The following is a 22543-nucleotide window of genomic DNA, read 5'->3' as shown; positions in this document are numbered from 1 at the left end:
CTGAATTCCCCCCCACGGGATCAAATAGGTCTAATCATTATTATAATAACTTCAACTAAACCTTCTTGATTCTATTCATAGTACGGCAAAAATATATAGGGCTCAAGAGGTAAATGATCAAAATAAGTGGTATGGGCAGTGGTGTAAAGTAACTAAGTACATTTACTCAAGTACTGTACTTAAGTACGATTTTGAGGTACTTTGACTTTACTCGAGTATTTCCAATTGTCTATGCTTTTACTTCTACTGCACTACATCTCAGAGGCAAATATTGTACTTTTACTCCACTACAATTATTTGAAAACTTTAGTTACTACCGGTAGTTACTTTGCTGATAAATAAATAAATTACATTATAAGACATACATTAACCACTTTAGCCCTATTTTATACCTAGGCTATTATACCTACAAGCTCGCGACGCGTTGTGAGCTTGTAGATCTGCTATTTTCAAACATTTTAGTACTTTTACTTTTGGTACTTTAAGCACATTTTGAATACTTTTGTACTTTTACTTAAGTACATTTTGAATTCTGGACTTTTACCTGTAACAGAGTACTTCCACATTGCAGTATTGATACTTTCACTTAACCCATTAATACCTGGAACGCATCTGTGTCACTTTAGATTTCTTTGGCTATTCAAAAATAGCAGATATACAAGCTCATAGCGCGGCACCGAGTGCCGCGCTATGAACTTGTAGATCTGCTATTTTTGAAAAATGGAGAAAAAATATTTTTTTAGTTTTTTTTTCCAAAAACTGTTAGGATTTTGATTTTTTTTAAAGAATGGCCTCAGGTCTTAATGGGTTAAGTAAAACATTTGAGTACTTTTCCCACCACTGGGCCTGGGAGAAAGTTGTTTCGCTTTTCCAAAATGGATTCCAACCCACCTTCTCCTCAGCGTCCGTGTTCTGGTCCACGGTGCTCAGGGCGTTCTGCACGCGGGCCAGCCTGGCGGAGAGGCACAGCAGCAGGCTCACCACCCTCTCCAGGTCGCCGATGAAGAGCGCGTAGCGCTCCAGCTCCACGGGCAGACAGCGCTCCCGGACCAGGGCCTCCACGGCCTCGCCGCGCGCCTCGTTCTCCCGGACCTCCGTCTGCAGGGCGCCGCGCGTCTCCTCCAAGCCCTGGAAACGCTCCTCGATGTAGGACACCAGCAGATGCTGTTAGAAGAGGAAAAAAAAGAAGAGGGGGGGAGCTGTTACTAAATGCACCAGAGAGAGAGGAAGGAGTGAGTGAGTGAGTGAGTGAGTGAGTGAGTGAGTGAGTGAGTGAGTGAGTGAGTGAGTGAGTGAGTGAGTGAGTGAGTGAGTGAGTGAGTGAGTGAGTGAGTGAGTGAGTGAGTGAGTGAGTGAGTGAGTGAGTGAGTGAGTGAGTGAGTTGTGTTAACACTTGATTCCGTCCCTATCAGTGGTGGTATTTACTTAAAGGGATATTTCACTTTCAAAAAAACTTTTGGTAATTTTATCATCTACTCAGGCCTTTGTCAGCCCCCCAGACAGTTTTTAAGTTGCTCGATTCAGTATTTATATATTTGATATTCATTTTATCAGACCCTTCCTATACAAACCCATTGTAACTTCAAACTCAGTTTTAACCATGTTAGATTCATCAAAAACACCCGTCCTTGGTTCTGGTGACTCACCCTGCCCTCCTAATACGCGAGGGGGCCGTGTTTTTTCAATTACTTTTTTCATTTATTTTAAATATTTTTTTGGGAAATTTAAAAAAATGAAATACAATAAAAAAATAAAATAAAATAAATGAAAAAAGTAATTGAAAAACCACGGCCCCCTCACGCATTAGGAGGGCAGGGTGAGTCACCAGAACCAAGGACGGGTGTTTTTGACGAATCTAACATGGTTAAAATGGAGTTTGAAGTTACAATGGGTTTGTATGGGAAGGGGGCGTGTCTGATAAAATGAATATCAAATATATAAATACTGAATCGAGCAACTTAAAAACGGTCTGGGGGGCTGACAAAGGCCTGAGTAGATGATAAAATGACCAAAAGTTTTTTTGAAAGTGAAATATCCCTTTAAGTACTGTACTTAAGTACAATTTCAAGGTATTTGTACTTTACTTGAGTATTTCCAATTTCCAATACTTTTACTTCTACTCCACTACATCTCAAGGGGCAAAAATTGTACTTTTTACTCCACTACATTTATTTGAAAACTTTAGTAACTAGTTACTTTGTAGATTTGGATTATTATTACAAAACACACATTAACCACTTCAGCCCTATATACATTTTGGCCGATCTACAAGCTCACAATGCGTTGCGATGCGACGCATTGTGAGCTTGTAGATCTGCTATTTTCAAAAGATTTGTATACATTTTATACATTTGAAAACTTGTGAAATGGGACATTCTGCATAATGAGTACTTTCTACTTTTGGTACTTTAAGTACATTTTGATACCAATACTTTTGTACTTTTACTCAAGTAAACTTTGAATTCCGGACTTTTACGCAGCGCGACGCAATGTGAGCTTGTAGTCGGCTAGTATAGAGCCCTGGGGGGACTCAAGTGGTCAACTAAGTCCAGTAAAGAGGGTTTGAGTTAATAAGAGCATTATGAATTATGAATGAGTGTTTGGCCATCTGAGTCATATGGGTTTTATGCATGTATTTACAAGAGCATGACGTCATGATATGCAGGGGTCAGTCAGGAGGCGAGGGGAGCCAGGTTTCCATGGCAACAATCAGACAAAGTGGAGACACAGATAAGAGCCAGGCAGTTCATCAGGCGATAAGTGAACCAACTATGATGGTTTGACGTGATCCAATTATGGCCAAATAGCATCCAGATGGCATCCATGTGAAATCATCAGCAACGCTCAAACTTTCTTTTCCATTGTGAAAGTAAAAGCAACAAAGACACACAAACACAACCGCAGAAAAGTCTTCTCTGATGTGTCGAGCCTTGTCTAAAATGTCATTTGCTCTTCTGTTATGCTCTGATTTTGGCACAATTCCTTTTTCTTTTGTAATAAATTGAATTATCTTGGCAAGAGATTGTCTCATTTTTGGCTCATGTATGGACGTTGCCATGTCTCTTTTTTTCCATTCTGAAAGCATATTGTTTTGTGCTCAATAGGAAGAGAGTATTACTATCTACAGTGGTGGAAAGTAACTAAGTACATTTACTTAAGTACTGTACTTGAGTAAAATTTGTGGGGTATTTGTACTTTACTCGAGTATTTCCAATTTCCAATACTTTTCCTTCTACTCCACTACACCTCAGAGGCAAATATTGTACTTTTACTCCACTACAATTATTTGAAAACTTTAGTTACTAGTTACTTTGTAGATTTGGATTATTATTACAAAACATACATTACCCACTTCAGCCCTATATACATTTCGGCCATTTGACGTAATTGTGAGCTTGTAGATCTGCTATTTTCAAAAGATTTGTATGCATTTTATACATTTGAGAACTTGTGAAATGGGACATACTGCATAATGAGTACTTTCTACTTTTGGTACTTTAAGTACATGTTGATACTAATACTTTTGTACTCAAGTAAAATTTTTATTCTGGACTTTTACTTTGAACAGAGTATTTCTACATTGCAGTATTGATACTTTTACTTAAGTAAAACATTTGAGTACTTTTTACACCACTGACTATCAATGCCAGGATTAAGCCTGATTCAATTTCGTTGCACTGTGTCGAAAATCTGTTTTAATGAAACCCTATGTACTTCAGTTGACCAGGGTCCCCGAGGGTTCTGTACTTGGTCCCTTCCTTTTCTCTCTGTACACCAAATGTCTTCACGGAAAATAGTTGATCTACACTTACAATGTGTCACAGACTCGCATTGCGAGCTTGAATATTGGCTATTTTTGCGTAATGTTTGCCTATTTTGGCCAAATGTTCGCCTCTTAAGGCCAGAAAAGGGATGCTTGGGTTCAAGTCATTCCTGCCTTCACAACACACGCACGCACACACACACACACACTTTCGGTACAGAATATTTCTACGCTGTATTATCTAATAACGCAGAACTGAAACTCTTAAAGGGATAGTTCACGCATAAAATAAAAAAAATTCCTATCGATTAGTCACCCCATGGAGCCTTGAATTCATGGAGATTTTTTTGTTTTTGTCACATTCCTGAGACAATAATATGATGACCGCCGGTGGCTCCGGTAGGAGACTCAAAGTGTCAACTTTGAGTCTCCTACCGGATACATTAGCATCTTTCCGCCGTCACCAAATTATTGGCTTAGGAATGCGACAAAAACAAATAAATCTCCATTAATTCAAAGCTTCATGGGGTGTGTAATGGATAGAAAATAAGTACTTTTTTGGGTGAACTATTCCTTTAAGGACAAAACATGAAGTAAAAAGCTTCCATCAAATGGCGTATGGTTAATAGTCACCTTCTTCTCAAGGATGTCTGCCTTGTCCTGGGGCTCAGGAGGACACTGAGGTGTCTGGCTGTCAGGAGCAGGGGAACAGGGAGCGGCCCCCCCATTGTCCACTGGTTCAGAGCTAGAAACATGGAGATAAAGTCATTCGGTAATTCATGTCGAGTTGTTCACCCTGAGCTCTACGTAAAGACTGCATGCAGAACTTATTTCAATGAATAAAATGTGTATGGTCAATACGCAGTAACTAGTAGATCTGCTGAGGTTGGCGGTGGTATCGCTACTCTTCCATTAACCCATTAAGACCTGAGAAGATTCTAGAAATGTCTTCTAAATCCTAACAGTTTTTTGAAAAAAAATCAAAAAAAAATATTTTCGAGATTTTTCAAAAATAGCAGATATACAAGCTCGTAGCGCGGCACTCGGTGCCGCGCTATGAGCTTGTATATCTGCTGTTTTTGAATAGCCTAAAGAAATCTAAAAGTGACACAGATGCGTTCCAGGTATCAATGGGTTAACCCATTCAATCCGGGAACGCATCTACAAATCTCTTCTAAATCATAACAGCTTTCTGGAACACTGATGTTGCTATAATATCAGTGGTTCTCAAACCTTTTCATGTCAAGGACCCCCAAAATTATATGTATTTGGCCGCAGACCCCCCCATCTCAAAATATTTAGTTCCAGGGACCCCCAGAAGCAAAGATTTGAGTTACAAATGTTCGCTTTCAAAAATAAATATTCAAAGATTTGCACACATTTGACACACGATTTTTCAAAAAATTGCCAAAGTATAAAATAATGGCAAAGTGGTTCAAATCTAAAATGACAGATACGGTTTTAATGGGTTAAGAAATGTAGCCCAATATCTCCCCTAGCCGAGCAGGGATTCCCTCGTGACAGTTTGGGAGTAGTTTGGTCTCCACGAGCAAAGAGACCGGTTCTCAAATCCAAGGTAGGATATAAAAACATAGGGAAGGGATTGTAGCTGTAAGCCTGCATGACAAAGAACCCCTACTAACATCTTATTGCTATATCAGATGGTCCTATACATTTTATAACGCGGTGCCACCTGTGCATAATGTAGCTTACTCCTTATAAAGTGATGAATTACGATACGCTGCGCTACCGTTGCACATTCTTTGGAAAGATGATTCTGCTGCACTTTAAAGGCATACTAGGTAACGTTTTCAACAAAACTAAAGTTAAATTGTATATCTTTTGTGAGTGGCAAAAGTTTCACAACACCCACTCCATGAATTTCACCCCCGGAAGCCTTTTATTTATATATTTTATATTGAACGTGGACTGGGGGGACTTTCCCGGGGAAATGACGTCATCTGGCCGGAAAACGGAGGTGGAAATGCACTGGTTTCCTGTTTGGCCAGGAACTACCGCAACGGTTTCCTGTTTGGCCAGGAACTATCGCGCTAATAACAAAAAGGAACCTCACGCTGATTTTAAGAGAATGTAGGATTAGAAGATCGAAAAAGAACAGAAAAAGAAAGCACAGCTCATGGTAACTAATGCTCCACTGGCTAAGAGAAACGATCCGTAGATAGTATAAAACAATTAAAAGATCGCTTTTTGAAACGCTTCCGGCTTCCGGTGAAAACGAATGGAATTCTGGGTAATCGAGGACCACGGAAATTGTATGCAGTGACGGTAGTGACCAGCAGAGGTTGCTAAAAATCGTTAGTTGTGAATTTGCATTGTACAACTTTAAGTGAGCAGACATTTTAAATTGCACGCAGCAAACAGACACCCCAGGTGTGTCTGTGTGCGTGTGATGTAATGCAAGGTAACACTGCACTGGTGGAGCTTGGCTCTGTCTGTCCTGGAGACACAGTACACCTAAACCATGAATCTTAAATTAACTTTGCCTCGTCTACCCCACTATACTGTAAACTTTAACCCATTAAGACCGGGAACGTGTCATTTTTAAGATGTCTTTGGCTATTCAAAAATAGCAGATATACAAGCTCATAGCGCGGCACCGAGCGCTTGCCGAGCTTGTAGATCTGCTATTTTTGGAATAATCGTGAAAAATGTGTGCAAATCATATATATAATATTTTTTTAAAGCCAAGTTAGCCAACATTTTCAACTCAAATCTTTGCTTCTGGGGGTCCCTGGAAGGCTGGAACAACATATTTTGAGACGGGGGTCTGCGGCCAAATACATATAATCTTAGGGGTCCTTGACATGAACATTTTGAGAACCACTGATATTATAGCAACATACGTTTTTTTTTAAACTGTTAGGATTTAAAAGACATTTGTAGAATCCCCCAGAAGCAAATATTTGAGTTACAAATGTTGAGTTAAAAACATATATATATTCAAAGATTTGCACACATTTTCATGATTTTTCCAACAATTGCAGATCTACAAGCTCATAGCGCGGAGCTTGTAGAGCTGCTATTTTTGAATAGACAAAGCATAAAATAATGGTTAAAATGGATAAAATCTAAAATGACAGATGGTTTTCCGGTCTTAATGGGTTAAGAAAGGTCGACTGAAATGGTCAGCATTTCACACTGATGCAACTGTTGAATAAGAGGATAGAAGGTTGAGGGTTTTAGCCACTGGCTTGCTAAGTGCAGCTAACTCTCACCTCAGCATCCTATAACATGCTCTACTTGCGATAACTGTGGCCCATATTTAGTGTTTTGAACTGCCAGCACGTGACAATGGGGGTGAGTTGTGTGTGTACTAGCCTGGAGTGTAAAACACCTGCCACAAGCGAGTTAAATTTCCATCTTCATGGGATGCTTTCTTTACACATTTTGCTAAGCTTGAAATCTTTAAATACCACAGAGGTGGCACTACGTAATAATAGTGCAAATAAATGACCGTGTACCAAAACATCACTGGAAAATATCATCTGTCGTCATTTCTTCACTGGTTTTTACCCTCTCATTAGATGCTTGAAACATTATAGTTCATGACTACCACATCATTGCTGTCGGGCAGAAACCTTATATCTATAGTACTTTTTTCTAAATGAATGCCCTATTTCGTCATAGTACAGTGTCACACAAAAGTAGCAAAAATAGTAATAATTTGGCTATTTTTGAAAACAAATTTGAGTGAAAGTGGTTATGTTTGTCTGTGGGTTTTATAAATATTGAACCAACGAAACATAATAAGAAGAACTTGTGACTAAATAATAAGTACATTTTCTGAAAAGTAACCGTTTTGGACATACAAGGTTTTCATCCGACAGCACCTTCAAGGAGCTCGAAAAAGATATGACCTATTCACCTTTCTGCGCCTCCTCTGTGCTCCTGCTTCTTCTTATAATGCTCCTCCATCAGCAGCGTGTCCTCGGACAGCAGCTGCTCCATCAGCATCAGCGCCGTCTTGCGATTGGTCAACGGGTACAGCGTTCTGGCCAGCGACTGGTCCGCCCTGACCACCGCTTCCGCAAGCTCCGCCCACTGCGGCCGCTGCTTTCCGGCTTTCTCCGGACCCTCCTCCGTCTCTGCCTCCGGAGCGCCCCTCTCGTCTATCGTCTGCCCCTCCCCCGCTTTCACCTCCTCTTCTTCTTCCTCTGCGCCCTGGCTGGAGTCCGCGTCAGAGGCCGAGGTGGAGGGAGACGCTAGGGGTTCACGGGGCTGCACGGGAGGGACAGAGCTCGCGGAATCGTCCACGAACACGTCGTCGGTTAGCGGCGGGCTCCGCCGCACGTCGTCCTCTTTGCCGTCTTGTTCGGGCCACAGCGACGGGTCGGTGGTCACGCCGCAGCTCAGCGACACTTCCTGCTTGTTAGACTCCGGCGGTGGGAGGAACTCGTCGCGCGGCCGAGTCGGCTCGTCCGCCGACTGCTCTCGCTCCGACGAGGACGCGTGGGGGGACGTTCTGACCCTGATGGTGGACGAATCAAAGTTGGAGATGAGAAGCAGAGCTAGGAACGAATGCTGGTCAAAAAGTCAATGAATGATATTTTAAAGTAATACTAGGTAACGTTTTCAACAAAACTAAAGTTAAATTGTATATCTTTTGTCAGTGGCAAAAGTTTCACAACACCCACTCCGTGAATTTCACCCCCGGAAGCCTTTTATTTATATATTTTCTATTGAACGTGTACGGGGGGGACTTTCCCGGGAAAATGACGTTCCTGGCCAACGTCATGACGTCGTGGCCGACGTCCTCAGGAACTACCGCAACGGTTTCCTGTTTGGCCAGGAACTACCGCGCTATTAACAAAAAGGAACCTCACGCTGATTTTAAGAGAATGTAGGATTAGAAGATCGAAAAAGAACAGAAAAAGAAAGCACAGCTCATGGTAACTAATGCTCCACTGGCTAAGAGAAACGATCCGTAGATAGTATAAAACAATTAAAAGATCGCTTTTTGAAACGCTTCCGGTGAAAACGAATGGAATTCTGGGTAATCGAGGACTAGGGAAATTGTATGCAGTGACGGTAGTGACCAGCAGAGGTTGCTAAAAATCGTTATTTGTGATTCTGCATTGTACAACTTTAACATTTAAACCTGACATCATCTGAACGGTCCAAATATAAGACATTCTACTCAAGCAGGTTAAAGAAATCACAAAATAATTATTTGCAGAAAAAAAATTCAACCCTGGTCTGTTAAAAAAAAGAAAAGAATAATTGCCTCAAATAAAAGCTAAAAATCAGTTTTTACATTGAAATACCAATTAATGGACATTATCTAATTGAAGAATACAGCGTGGCGAGTGCCCGCTGGCCTAGCGGTCCAGGCGCATAACACATACGCTGGTAATCCAGCATAATGTGCTTGACAGCGTGTGTCGTGGGTTCGACTCCCGATCCCGACGACCTTTGCTGTGTGTCTGTCACCCCCCCCATCTCTCTCCCCATTTCCCTGTCAGCTCACTATCCTATCAATAAAGGCAGAAAAACCCCCCAAAAATATCTTTAACCCATTAAGACCTGGAACTGTGTCATTTTTTGATTTGAGCTAAAAAAGCATTATTTTACACTTTGGGCTATTCAAAAATAGCAGATCTACAAGCTCATAGCGCGGCACCGAGTGCCGCGCTACGAGCTTGTAGATCTGCTATTTTTGAAAAATCGTGAAAATGTGTGCAAATCTTTGAATATATATATTTTTAAAGCGAACATTTTTAACTCAAATCGTTGCTTCTGGGTGTTCCCTGGAACAAGATATTTTGATGGGGGTCCGCGGCCAAATACATATAATTTTGGGGGTCCTTGACATGAAAAAGATTGAGCACCATTGATATAGAAACATACGTTTTTCAGAATAATGTTGGGATTTAGGAGACGTGTAGAATCGGCTTCAGGTCTCAATGGGTTAAAAAAAGAAAAGAAAAACACAGTGTGTCAGTTACATAGACGTATCTGTCCTTACCTGGAGCTACCGCGCCTTTTCTCAGAAGGCACCTTTGTGTGGCTGGTTGTGGACGGAGAGGAGGAGGAGGAGGTAGACTTGACCTCTCTCTCCCTGGCCTCCTGACCTCTGGGGGACGGGGGGGGGTTGTCGGAGGAGGTCTCGCTGGAAGAAGGTCGACTGAGCCTGCTCTCGCCGCCGGACACAGAACCCTGCGACCCAGGGGACCCAGAGAGAGGCACCACTCTGGGCCGGGACGAGGAGACGGAGACGGAGACCGGGGAGGCGGGCCTGGGCGAGGGAGGACTAGTCGTGCGCTCCTCGCCGCCCAGCGGCGGTGGCGTCGAGTCCTGCTTGAGCGGGGACTTTTTCCGGGTCGGACTCTGGACCTGTCCCTGGGCCTTGTTCTGGCCGACGCTCTCACGTCCCTCTTTTTCCCACCGTCCCTCTTTTTCCCATCCCCACGGGTCCTTCCTCTCTCTCCGCTGCCCCCGGGCCGCCTCTCCAAAGAACGACGGGCTCCTCTTCTCCCTCTCCTCCGGTCCCAGCGGAGTCTGACGACGATGGCTCTTTAACCGGTCCAGCTGCTCGGAGCTCCTGCTCAGCGCCGAGGGCCTCGCGACGACCCTTACGGTTCCCAGCTCTTCCATGGACTTCCCCCTCTCCGCGACCACGCGGACCCGCTGCTGGCCCTCGGGGGCCGGCCTGGGCGCGGCGGGCTCCTCCTCCTCCTCGTCGGCCTTGATCGGGAGACTGCAAAAAAGGGTTGGGTGTGACGTTTAATTTTATGTACCCGATCTGTGATATCTCTCGAGTACACTGACATTAAACAGTTTAAACAGGACTGTTTAACCCATTAAGACCTGAGGCCCGATTCTACAAATGTTTTCAGAATCCTACGTTTTGTGAGAAAAAAATATGTTGCAAGGACCCCCAAAATTACATGTCTTTGGCCGCGGACCCCCATCTAAAAATTATTTGTTCCAGAGACCCCCCAGAAGCAAATATTTGAGTTACAAATGTTCGCTTTAAAAATATATATATTCAAATTCAAATGATAATCTACTTTCGAGCAATCGGCTAACTCCTCTAACATTTCTTCAGAGAACGATTCCTCTTTTTACAGCAAACACATAAATCTTCCAGAAAGGAATGTTGGCTTGGCTGAATCAGGTGGGTGTTCACTTTCAGCGCCACAATAAGCAAAGTTAAAGTGAGATTCATAATCTGTGCCACAACACACATCACTGACCTAATACCTCCCTAGGCCTGACCTCGACTAAGTCGACTAGTCGACTGGTTAGTCGCGGGGGGTCCGAGTCGACTGCGTGTCTCTTAGTCGACTCTATTTTTTTTAATGGCCAAAAATGTTTTAAATTGTTTTTTGGCCAAGTCTACACCTGCAACCACACGTAACTTCCACTTTATTCTTCTTATTCCTCGTCTTTGTATTGGTAATGTTTGTGTTGGAGCGCCTCAGTGCGGCTGCAGAGTTCATGTGCAACCTCTTCCAGAGAGAGATAGAGACACTAGAAACTCTGCTGGAAACACAAAACAAACTGTGTAGACTTGGCCCTTTTTTTTTTTTTTTTATTAGTCGACTGCCAGTCGACTATTGGCAATTAGTCGCCAATTAGATTCGACTAAACAAATCCTTAGTCGGGGACAGGCCTACAGCAAACACATAAATCTTCCAGAAAGGAATGTTGGCTTGCTGAATCAGGTGGGTGTTCACTTTCAGCGCCACAATAAGCTAAAGTTAAAGTGAGATTCATAATCTGTGCCACAACACACATCACTGACCTAATACCTCCCTGACCCAAAAACCAATGCAAAACGCCTGACTTTGTGTGTGCCATGCTGATGTATATATATACCTGCAGCTTTCCATGGCGTTAACTGATGATGGATCCCTCTCGATGCCTTGTGCCTGCAGACCCAGAAAACAAATAAGGCATTATCACATCTCTGTACTGAATCCAGTGTGTAAAATCATGAGGATAAAAAACAGCAGCTGTAAATTAGAAAGTTAGTAAAAGTAAATAAATAAATAAAGTTGCATTAGAGATTAGATGATCTTTTTTTACTTTATCGTCCATTTTACACTATTTACTAACATCTACATATGAAAACAAAAAGACTAATTTCTTCATGGTAAATTAATAGTCCTACCAGCTACTGCAGATAACCAAACATCCTCAAGTTTTTCTTTTTTTTAATATTCTAAAACGTGAAGTTATTAGTACAAAACAATAAGTATCTGGCAATATTTCAAAAAAAAAAGTCTGCCTTATAAATGATTAAAACAACAACAACCAAAGTTCTCAAAACCACAGATGTTGAAAAATAGTTGTGTACCTGAAATGCGTGTGGGGTTGAAGTGGATCTGTTTCGGAAGCAGCTGGGTGGTTCAGGCTGGTCCAACAGACTCTCGGCCGAGGCACACTTCCCCTGACGTGGACCCTGGCTTTCCCTCCAGCCGGCCTGGCGAGGGTGACCTCCAGACTGGACCGAGCCAGACTGAGAGGAGGAGAACTGGGCGTACCTGTTGTCGTGCGAGAATTGAAATGGTTAAAGACTGAACTGTGTGTTTCATGACGCCCCCACACAAAGTGTAACTAAACATTTCATGTATTTAACATAAGTACCAGTGGTGGAAAAAGTCCTCAAACCTTTTTACTTAAGTAAAAGTATCAATACTGCAAAGTAGGAAATACTCTGTTAGGGCACGGTCACACCGCACTTTTATTTTACCTCTGGGGTGGAATCCGCCAATGCTTTGTCAATGCAAATGCGTGGATTCATGGTCAAAACATCGCAAGACCATGAATCCAAGCATTTGCATTGACAAAGCATTGGCAGATTCCGCCCCACAGGTAAAATAAAAGGGCGGTGAGGCCGTGCCCTTACAAGTAAAAGTCTGGAATTCTAAATTTACTTGAGTAAAAGTACCAAAGCATTGGTATAAAAATGTACTTAAAGTACCAAAAGTAGCAGACCAAAGTAGCGGACCAAAATAGCAACACGTCGCGATGCGACGCGTTGTGAGCTTGTAGATCGGCTATTTTCAAATAGCCTAGTTACAAAATAGGGCTAAAGTGGTTAATGTACGTTTTATAATGTAATAATTTATAGTCAAAGTCAAATAATTGCAGTGGAGTAAAAGTACAATATTTGTCTCTGAGATGTAGTGGAGTAGACGTAGAAGTATAGACAATTGGAAATGCTCCGGTTAAGTAAAAGTACCTCAAAATTGTACTTCGTACAGTACTTGAGTAAATGTACTTGATACTTTACACCACTGATAACTACATTGAGACGCACTCCTTCCATTCTCTCACACACACCTCATGGAGCTGGATGGCGCGTCAAGGATGCGGCCTGCAGAGTGGGGCCTGTTCAGTTTCTTCTTCGGACCTTTGGTCTCAGTACCTCCAGACGGTGGCCTGGGGCCCCAGTCGGATGGCTTCTCCCCCAGTGAATGCCTCTGCCTCGAGGGCGTCGTTGGTATTTGAGGCCCCGGTTGCTGGGGCTCGGCCACCTTCTGGTTCGTCTTGCGTTCCATGTACTCCACCAAGGCCTTGTGCTGCAGGTGCTTCAGGCTGTTCTTAGAAACATTGGAAGCGGAGAGAGCCCGGCCTCTGGTCTCAAACATCTTCCTCCTCGTGGCGACCAATCCCTGCTCTCCTTGGAGCGCGGGCTCCTCCCGCTCCGGGTCAACAGAGAAGGGCATTTCAAATTCGTTGCCGAGGGAACGGCAGGCGGAGTGGCTGGGGACGTCGTCGAGCTGGTGGAGCTTCTCCGGTTCGGAGTAACACATCTTCTTCTGCTCCACGGTCAGGCGCTTCCTGCCGCCGATGCGCGCCACCTGGGGCTGGGCCACCTTTGTGGGCTTCCCGTTCTCCTTTTCGCTCTCCTTCCTTACCTCCTTCTCGCTCTCCGGAGCTTCTTCCTTGACGCTCCGTCTCTCCGTGTCCTCGGAGGCGACGGAGGGCGTCAGCGTGTCCGTCGAGGCCTCGGAGTCCCGCGAGGAGGCGAACGAGTGGATCGCCGCGGGTCTCGGCTCGGGTCGCTGTCGGATCCGATGCGGCCACGACAGCTGCAGGTCCCTCCGCTTGAACGAAGTCTCCCTCAGCACTTTGGACTGGGCGACCTTCAGCTTCTCCTTGTAGTACTTCTTGAAGGAGTCGTCGAGCGTGTTACAGGAAGCGGAAACATCCCCCCCTCTATCTTCCTTGGCCATTTCAGCCACGGCGGCTCTCTCGTTGCAGCCGGCGGCGGGTTCCTTGTGAACAGTCTTGTTGACGCTCGATCCTTTGCCTTTCACGCTGAAATTGACGTCCTTCTTGGGCTTCGCTGCCGCCCTGCTGGCGCCAGTGAGGTGGTACAGCATTGGGGTGGTCTCCTTGTTGATCCTCTCGCTCGCTATGTCTAATAAAGGCTGCCTCCGTCCTTTCTTCGTCTGCTCCTCCCTCTTGTGATGGCTGGATTGGTTGGCGCTGAAGGAAACCTCCATAGTTGGCTGTATAATTTGCAGCGTGGGGGCGTTCTCCTCTGGGCCGCAGTAGAAGATGGGGTGGTTGGCCGTGTGTCGGCCGATGTCTCGATTCGAGTGATTTTGCTCCGAGGCGTCAAAACTGCGGGAGCACTGTTTCGAGGCGACCGAGGGTCTGTGGGAAACCGCCATGCGGTTCTCATCGTGGCCCGTGGAGATTAGTTCTGGGCCGTGGGAACAGAAGACATCTGTCTCATTGGCGGTGGAGTCATTTGAGCTGGGAGGCCTTTGCTGGAGAGGCTTGAACACATTATCCACCGTGCTGTGACATCTTTCTCTCTCTTTCAGCCTGTACGTCTCCACCATGGTGGAGCTCTCGCTGCCCGACTCTGACACGCCGGACGACACCGAGTGCCCCTGTGAACCGGGTTCGGCAGGTTTGCACACGCCCGTGACAAAGTAGAACTGGCCCTTGTGCTGGATGCTGCCGTTGGTCAGGTGCTGCGCGGCGCTCCAGGGGCTCGGGGGTCGTCGGTTCAGCTCCGGGTCAAGGATGTCGTGGGCCGAGTGCGCCCGTTTGCGCTGACCCTCGACAGGGTGGCTCTTGTCGCTGCGGTTTCTGTTCCATCCTCCACCGCTGCTGCTGGCGGGCTGACCGTGTTGACGTTGCTCGGGCTGGCTCGCGGCCCGAGGCGGCGATCTGTTTGAGGCGTCCGCCGACTTCTGTTCTGGCCGCTCGCACGGCGCTTTGTTATCTTTGTTATCCCGGTTGTGATCGTGCGGCTGCTGCTGGAGGTGGGGCCGGTAGATAGGCGGCGGCTGCTGCTGCAGCGGCGAGCTCCGCCGCCCTCCGCGGACCGGGTCGGCCCTCGGAGCGTCGCCGCCCGACTCCGATTGGGCCGTCTCGGCTCCGGGGGCGTTCTGAGGTTGGGGCCTCGAGTGCTGCTGCTGCTGCTGTTGCTGGGCCTGCTGCTGAGGCTGGGGTTGGGACTCGGCGCCCTGGTGGTGAACGCGGCTGTTCTCGAGGTTCCTCGTGGTTATGAAGCTGTCCAGGCGAGCCGGAGGAGGCGGAGGATGAAGAGACGGCGGAGCAGGAGGAGGAGGAGGAGGAGGAGGAGGAGGGGACGGAGTCACGAGAGGCACGTCGCGGTTAGAGAACGCCTTGTCACCGCCATGGGAGCCGTTGACGCCGGGGCATCTGCCGCCGGCGTTGTTGCCGTTGTTGTAGCGATACTGCTGGGAGATGGCCTCCATGGAGCGGTACAGCTGGTCCATGCTCCTGGCGTCCGACTGGAGAACGTGGCCGGGGTGGTAGACGGCCTTCACGTACTTGAGGTCGGCGTACTGGTGGAGGAGCGCGCCGCCGGGCTGGAGGTCGTCCGGGAGGAAGGGGGAGGAGGGGTAGTCCGGGGCGGTGGAGCCTCCGGAGAAGGAGCTGTAGGCGGAGTCCCCTTTGCCATGCTGGTGGTGGTGGTGGTGGTGGTGGTGGGCGAACTGGTCGACGATGCTGCTGCTGCTGGACTTGGCGGGGGAGAGGCGGCCGACCGGCAGGCTCAGAGGGTGCAGGTCCAGGGTGCTCATTCTCTCAAAGTGGAAGTTGTAGGAGTCCATCGGGGAGGGATGGATGGATGGATGGGGTGGTGTCTGACAGGAGAGGATGGATGGATGGAATGAGTGGCGTGTGTATGAGGGTCGTCCGTCAGTCGTTTAGTGATTGTTCAGGTCATTTTCCTGCCTCCGTTTTGGTGATTATAAGCCTCTTCAAATGGTAGCTCCTTGAGGGTAGAGAAGAACAAACAGAACACAGGCGGGTTTATCGTGGTGCACATATCAGGAGTAAAACATTGTAACTGCTGTATTATCTATCTTGTTCACCACTGTCATCCCTTGAAGTCGTGGTGTGGACTCTGGCGTCCACTTAATGTAGTTAGAAGAGATTTTAACCCATTGAGACCTGAAGCCGATTCTACATGTCTCCTAAATCTCAACAGTATTCTGAAAAACGTATGTTTCTATATCAGTGGTGCTCAAACTTTTTCATGTCAAGGACCCCCAAAATTACATGTATTTGGCCGCAGACCCCCATCAAAATATTATGTTCCAGGGACCCCCCAGAAGCAAAGATTTGAGTTAAAAATGTTCGCTTTAAAAATATATATATTCAAAGATTTGCACACATTTTCGCGATTTTTCAAAAATAGCAGATCTACAAGCTCGTAGCGCGGCACTCGGTGCCGCGCTATGAGCTTGTATATCTGCTATTTTTGAATAGCCAAAGTATAAAATAATGCTTTTTAGCTCAAATCAAAAAAATGACACAGTTCCAGGTCTTAAAGGGTTAAAAACAAAACATATATATTGAATGAATGGATGAATCCTGAAACTATGACTAGATGGAATGGATTCTATTCTGCCATAACAAATTAGAAAATCATAACAACATGAATATGGAAGGAGATTTGCAGCATTATTGGCTGATATCAAACGTCACCAGATAACTTTAGTTAACCCATTAAGACCTGGAAAGCATGTTTGTCATTTTTTTGATTTGAGCTAAAAAGCATAATTTTACACTTTGGCTATTCAAAAATAGCAGATCTACAAGCTCATAGCGTGGCACCGAGTGCCGCGCTATGAGCTTGTAGATCTGCTATTTTTGAAAAATCGAGAAAATGTGTGCACATCTTTGAATATATATATTTTTAAAGCGAACATTTGTAACTCAAATCTTTGCTTCTGGGGGTCCCTGGAACAACAAATTTTGAGATGGGGGTCCGCGCCCCAAATACATGTACATTTTGCGGTCCTTGACATGGAAAAGTTTGAGAACCACTTATATAGCAACATACGTTTTTTCAAAAAACTGTTAGGATTTAGATGACATTTGTAGAATCGGAACCTCAGGCCTTAATTAAACAAAAAAGAAAACCTGACATATATTATAATGTAGATTTTGTGAGAAAAAGAAAAAAAAAAGAAAAAAAAAAGACTCCACACACATTTTCTATTGTGTTCGACCTTTTTGGCTGGAAAGACCTTTCGCAAAACACAAACACACTTCCAGACACCTATAAGCAGCACAAGACAGAACACTGATTGGCAAAGGTTGCAGTTCTGGCAGACAGAACTGTGTTTTCAGGCTGAGCAGCGGCCAGGAGGTCTTATTGGTACACGAGGGGAAATCCTTTAACTCTGCTCATTAACGCTCCAATCTCACTTTATGCCTCATGCTTAGTTTCTCCTTGAGGCGAGTTCACTGGGTCACTGCATAGAGATATTTACCTTTGTAGAATAGTCCATTATGTTAGACTTCTCAGTGAAAACGGCCTCAGGAGTGCAACAGTTAATCGAACTGATCAATTTAATCGATTGTAAATACATCTATAAGCTCACAACGTGTCACACGGTGCACCGCGTTGTGAGCTTGTAGATCACCGTTGCACAACAAAGTAAAAATTCGTGGTTTATCAGACTCATCGATTTAGTAGAAAATCTATTAGTCAATTCTCTATTATAACTGTTTAAGCGCTTCTCAATTATTTGCTAAATTGAACAAGTAATCAATATTATAATTGCTAAGAAAACATAAGAAAAGATATTTGCAGCGCTTGAGTTTGGAATGACCCGAACTGCACCCAAATGAGCTTAATTCGTACATTTTTAATCTCACTTTCTATTACAAGGTCATATCAAAACTGACAGGCAATATGGGCCAGGAGTTCCTACAACGGTTAGCCACCTGCTGAAGGAGCCTGTCGACTGGTATGCACCAAGGCCTCTAATTAGGGGCCCTTCAGTTTGTCAGCGCACGTTGCAGTACAAAAATGTCTGGAATTCACCATTGACCTGGCAGAAATATGGAAGGATTAAGTCATGTGACAGATGTTTTATGGATTATACACCACCGTGGCAGGGCGCATTAAGACTTAAAACATTCTCTCCGTGGATTTGACTTCATTAGCTTTTCCATCGTCTCCATTAGCTTAGCGGCGATCATTCTCAAGGCACTGTGAAGTGGCTGCTATGTAAATAGTACATGTGAACTTCTATATACAGTATAGACTTCCAAGTTCATTAAATGAGGTGTTTGCTAGGTGTTTGAAGGTGACAGGAGATAAGTCTGTCTCAGAGAGAAAACCTCAAAGAAAGAAAAAGAGAGATAGAGAGGGTGTGAAAGACAGAGATTGGAAGAAGGAGAGGGGTTCAAAGAGTATGTGCGTGTGCGTGTGCGTGTGTTTGCGTGCGTGCGTGAGAGAGAGAGAGAGAGAGAGAGAGAGAGAGAGAGAGAGAGAGAGAGAGGAATTAACTAGGTGAAACGGCTAAAGGGCCCTAAATCCGGTTAAAATAGTCATTTATAAGGTATCCTTGAAAGGTTAATCCAAGTGCCTGATAAAGAAACATTACAGTAAGTTATGAATGTAGTGAGCACTGGAGTTATTCCTTCTTCTGGTGGAAGTAGAACATGACTACCACGCATACTGAAAAGGTCAGCGCAGCCCAGCATACAAAGACAAGTCAACCCAGTTATTCCTGGCCTCTCGCTCTGTGGCAGACCTGAGTCAAACACACATTGCAAACCATTTGGAGCGTGGTTCTTTCTTTCTTCTTCTTTTTTTTCCTACAGCTTTGAGTCCCAGGAGGTTGAGATTTTCCATGTATAACAAATAATGCAGTCAGCGCAGAGCTGAATAAAAAGCGTACTATTTACAAATTAACAGTTAAAAAAAAAAAACTATGTTACCATGTCAGTGGATCTCAAACTTTTTCTTATCAAGGACCCCAAAATGATGGTATTTGACCGCGGACCCCCAACTCAAAACATTTAGTTCCAGGGACCCCCAGAAGCAAAAATTTGAGTTACAAATGTTCGCTTAAGAAATATATATATTAAAAGATCTGCACACATTTTCATGATTTTTCAAAAATAGCAGATCTACAAGCTCGTAGCGAGCTTGTATATCTGCTATTTTTGAATAGCCAAAGAAATAAAAAAATGACACAGATGTGTTCCCGGCTTTAATGGGTTAAAAAGGTCTGTATAGTGTAAGCAAGTACCTGATAGCATATGAACTGTCCCGATGCCATTAGATCCCACTACATTTGTACCACAGCACCAAGTACCTAAGAATGACTACAACGCTCAGATCTGCTGCAGTAGCAGATAGCGTGGCTTTCGGCGAAAGATTAGGACTTAGAAAATGTGCAGGGGTGGGGGAGTTTGAGGATGTGGGAGGAACAGGAGAAAAGCTCTGATGAAATGGTGTGTAAAGTTGGACTCGTTCTGCAGTTTAAGTGTGGATTAGTTAGGATTGCCTAAGCTGTCTGTTTTTGGGTTTGTTTGTTTGTCTGTGGAGTTTTATTTTCCCATCCCTAAATACCCTCAACAAGGGAAATCATTAGAAGAATCAAAAACAGCTGTGGCGGACTTCTGTTTATGCCTAGAATGCCTCAATTATGAACAAAGAGCAAAACATGTTTTGGCCTAGATGTAAACTATGTGCTTGCATGAGCACAGCTGAAAACAATCAAATCAAAGTGGATCTAGCTACTCGTCCATTTTGTGCACACAGGTGTTCTTTTTGCACACGCAACAAAAGACACTTTCCACGCTCCTTTCAAAGTACAGTATTACATGGGGATGCCACATGTAATACGAAGGGCCCCTTATAGTGTGCTACAGCGCGTGACTGTGTGTGTGTGTGTGTGTGTGTGTGTGTGTGTGTGTGTGTGTGTGTGTGTGTGTGTGTGGTTTTCCAACCCTCCTCTGTGAACAGAGAGGGGCTCCCAAACAGGGGGGAGCGCTCAAGTGGAAGTGATGAAGGGGACAAGCAGCGACAAAATGTACAGAGGAGAGAGAGAGGGAGGGAGAGAGAGGAGGCTAGCCTGGACAAATACCCTCACTCTCTCACACACACACACACACACACACACACACACACACACACACACACACACACACACACACACACACACACACACACACACACACACACACACACACACACACACACACACACCACAACAACAAGAGAAAAGAGGATGGCGGAAACAATGACAGCAGGGAAAACTAAAGCAGGCTGGATGAAGGGATTGGCAGTCACAAGGAGCAGTGGAAGATGGAAGATGGAAGATGGAGGGTGAACTGTTCCAACTAGACCACACAGACAGGTCTGAACTACATTAAATACCCTTCAAAACTGTAAAAAAAATGAAAGAAAGAAATCATCAAACTCACCAAAACTTCAGACAACAAGTTGTCAACAACGCAAAACCTCCTGCTTTCCATCCGAGAAGAAAGAGAGGAGAATGAAAGTGGAAAGTGTTCTATAGCTCTCACGATGGACTCAGTCAAAACGCCAATTCTCTCCAACTTCATTCAGAACGCCTTCCTTCAGCCGAGGGCTGCAGAGGAACCAAACCCAGTAACCAGGAGAAGTCGGAGATTAGTGGGAAGACTTCTGGCAAAACCCCCTTACCCCCCCCACACCACCCGCCCCCCCCCCCCCCACACACACACACACACACACAGAGACCCCAGGCTGCCTGCCGAGAGCTGCTGATTGGCCCAGCCAGTGACGTCCGGCTCCCTGATGCACAATGAGCCCAGCGGAGGGAATATTTCACCGTCGCAGATAACTGCTACAGCGCTGCCTTGTCGTCTGAACAACAGAGAGCAAAGAGCGTGCACGAGAGAGAGAGAGAGAGAGAGAGAGAGAGAGAGAGAGAGAGAGAGAGAGAGAGAGAGAGAGAGAGAGGATGAAAAAAAAAAGAGGGCCTCGCATTCCTGGCTAGCTTCAAAGACAGAGCAAGAGGCCGGGCGCCATTCATTCCCAAGGCCCTGGGCTCGGCACATGGAGGCTGGCCAAGGCAGGAGGGAGAGTAGGGCAGGGGAGGGGAGGGGAGGGCTGGGATGAGGAGGGAAACAGGGCAGGGATGGTGGTGGTCATGGTGGAGAGAAGGGGTGGGGGGGGGGGGGGGTGGTTTGGAAGGGTGCATGGGTGACCTCCCTCGATCCCCTGCCTCCTTCCCTCCCTCCCTCTCACTGCCCCAAAAACCACTGACAAAGACGAGCACCCTTACTTACTACACAGTACACACACACGCACACGCACACGCACACGCACACGCACACACACACACACACACACACACACACACACACACACACACACACACACACACACACACACACACACACACACACCTTCAGTCTCTCCATCAGCCATCTAAACACAGAGCCCTTGGCACTATAATCTCCGAGACGGATTGCTGTTTTTGTGGCATTATTCAAGCACTCATTTCCTGTACCGTGTAGATTACACACAAAAGTCATTCTAAAAGCTCACGTGGCATTAAAGACCATATGAGTGCTATCCTTTATTTTGAAATATCATATACATCATCCTTCTCATCACTGCTCCACAGTCCACACACACGCGCTGGAGTTGCCCGTTTTCATCGCCGCATCACAACAACATTTTTGCTGGTTGCACCTGTACGAGTAACTGACAAATTAACCTTGATTCTTGATACATTATTTCATAGTATGCAGTGTTGATATTGTCGACTAAAACTATGACGAAATGTTTTCGTCTACTACCTTTTCTCACTGACGAAAACTAAATAAAAACTAAGTCAAGATGACAAAAACTAGACTAAAATGTTAGTGAGGGACGAGTGGAGAAGAGATCCACTAGAACTAAGGCAAGTTATTTTATGTTTGGTTGCGCTAGGGTGTTAAGCTCTGAAAATAGCAGATCTACAAGCTCACAACGCGTCGCAGCACGACGCGTTGTGAGCTTGTAGATCGGCTATTTTCAGCATGCAACCAAGTGTGAAATCAGCCATTACGACGCTATCATGGCCGGCCAAAATACATTTTAGTCGACTATAGATTTAGTCGACTAAAATCTTATGATATTCAGTCGACTAAAACTAGACAAAAACATTTCAGATGACTAAAATATGACTAAAACTAAATGGAATTGTATTCAAAAGACTATGACTAGAACTAAATACAAATTTGCTATCAAAATCAACACTGATAGCATGCACAGTTTTAAACTTCCCTGTGGCTGTAGTGAACAATGTGCCACTTGCCAATCAGCCAGCTTACCCAGTAAGATCATGAACTCTGCGAGTGTAAAAAAAAAAAGTTTAGCTACAGTAAATTAGCACTCAGGATTGTGTAAAACTTGTGCCAAAAAACATGACCATGAAAACCATGCAAAACACGAGGCCCGACTTTATTCATGGGTCAGCCTGGGCCGTCAGTCGTTACGTCGCCTTTCTGAACTCCTGGGGAACCCGTCCAACGTCA

At 45.1% G+C, this 22543-nt stretch overlaps 1 protein-coding gene across 3 annotated transcripts in view; it reads right to left on the bottom strand.

Annotated features, from left to right (window-relative positions):
• shroom1 (shroom family member 1) overlaps positions 1-22543 on the bottom strand; it is a 68810-nt gene that overhangs the window by 7416 nt on the left and 38851 nt on the right. For 2 of the 3 annotated variants that reach the window (XR_013933662.1, XM_080436413.1), the window contains exons 3-9: positions 13076-15998; positions 12087-12273; positions 11606-11658; positions 9750-10481; positions 7650-8252; positions 4397-4508; positions 892-1164 (exon numbers count right to left, since the gene is read on the bottom strand). Coding sequence is in view for 2 of the 3 variants with exons in the window: in XM_080436413.1 (XP_080292539.1) it covers positions 892-1164; positions 4397-4508; positions 7650-8252; positions 9750-10481; positions 11606-11658; positions 12087-12273; positions 13076-15834 (4719 nt within the window). In the remaining variant the exon portion in view is untranslated. Of the gene's footprint in view, positions 1-891; positions 1165-4396; positions 4509-7649; positions 8253-9749; positions 10482-11605; positions 11659-12086; positions 12274-13075; positions 15999-20458; positions 20679-22543 lie in introns of those variants that run through there. The other variant, XM_080436414.1, reaches the window with a different exon arrangement.

Source organism: Gymnoscopelus braueri (assembly GCF_963280865.1).
Source record: "Gymnoscopelus braueri genome assembly, chromosome: 8".
NCBI classification, from domain to species: domain Eukaryota; kingdom Metazoa; phylum Chordata; class Actinopteri; order Myctophiformes; family Myctophidae; genus Gymnoscopelus; species Gymnoscopelus braueri.
This window is presented reverse-complemented; position numbering and strand designations above follow the sequence as displayed.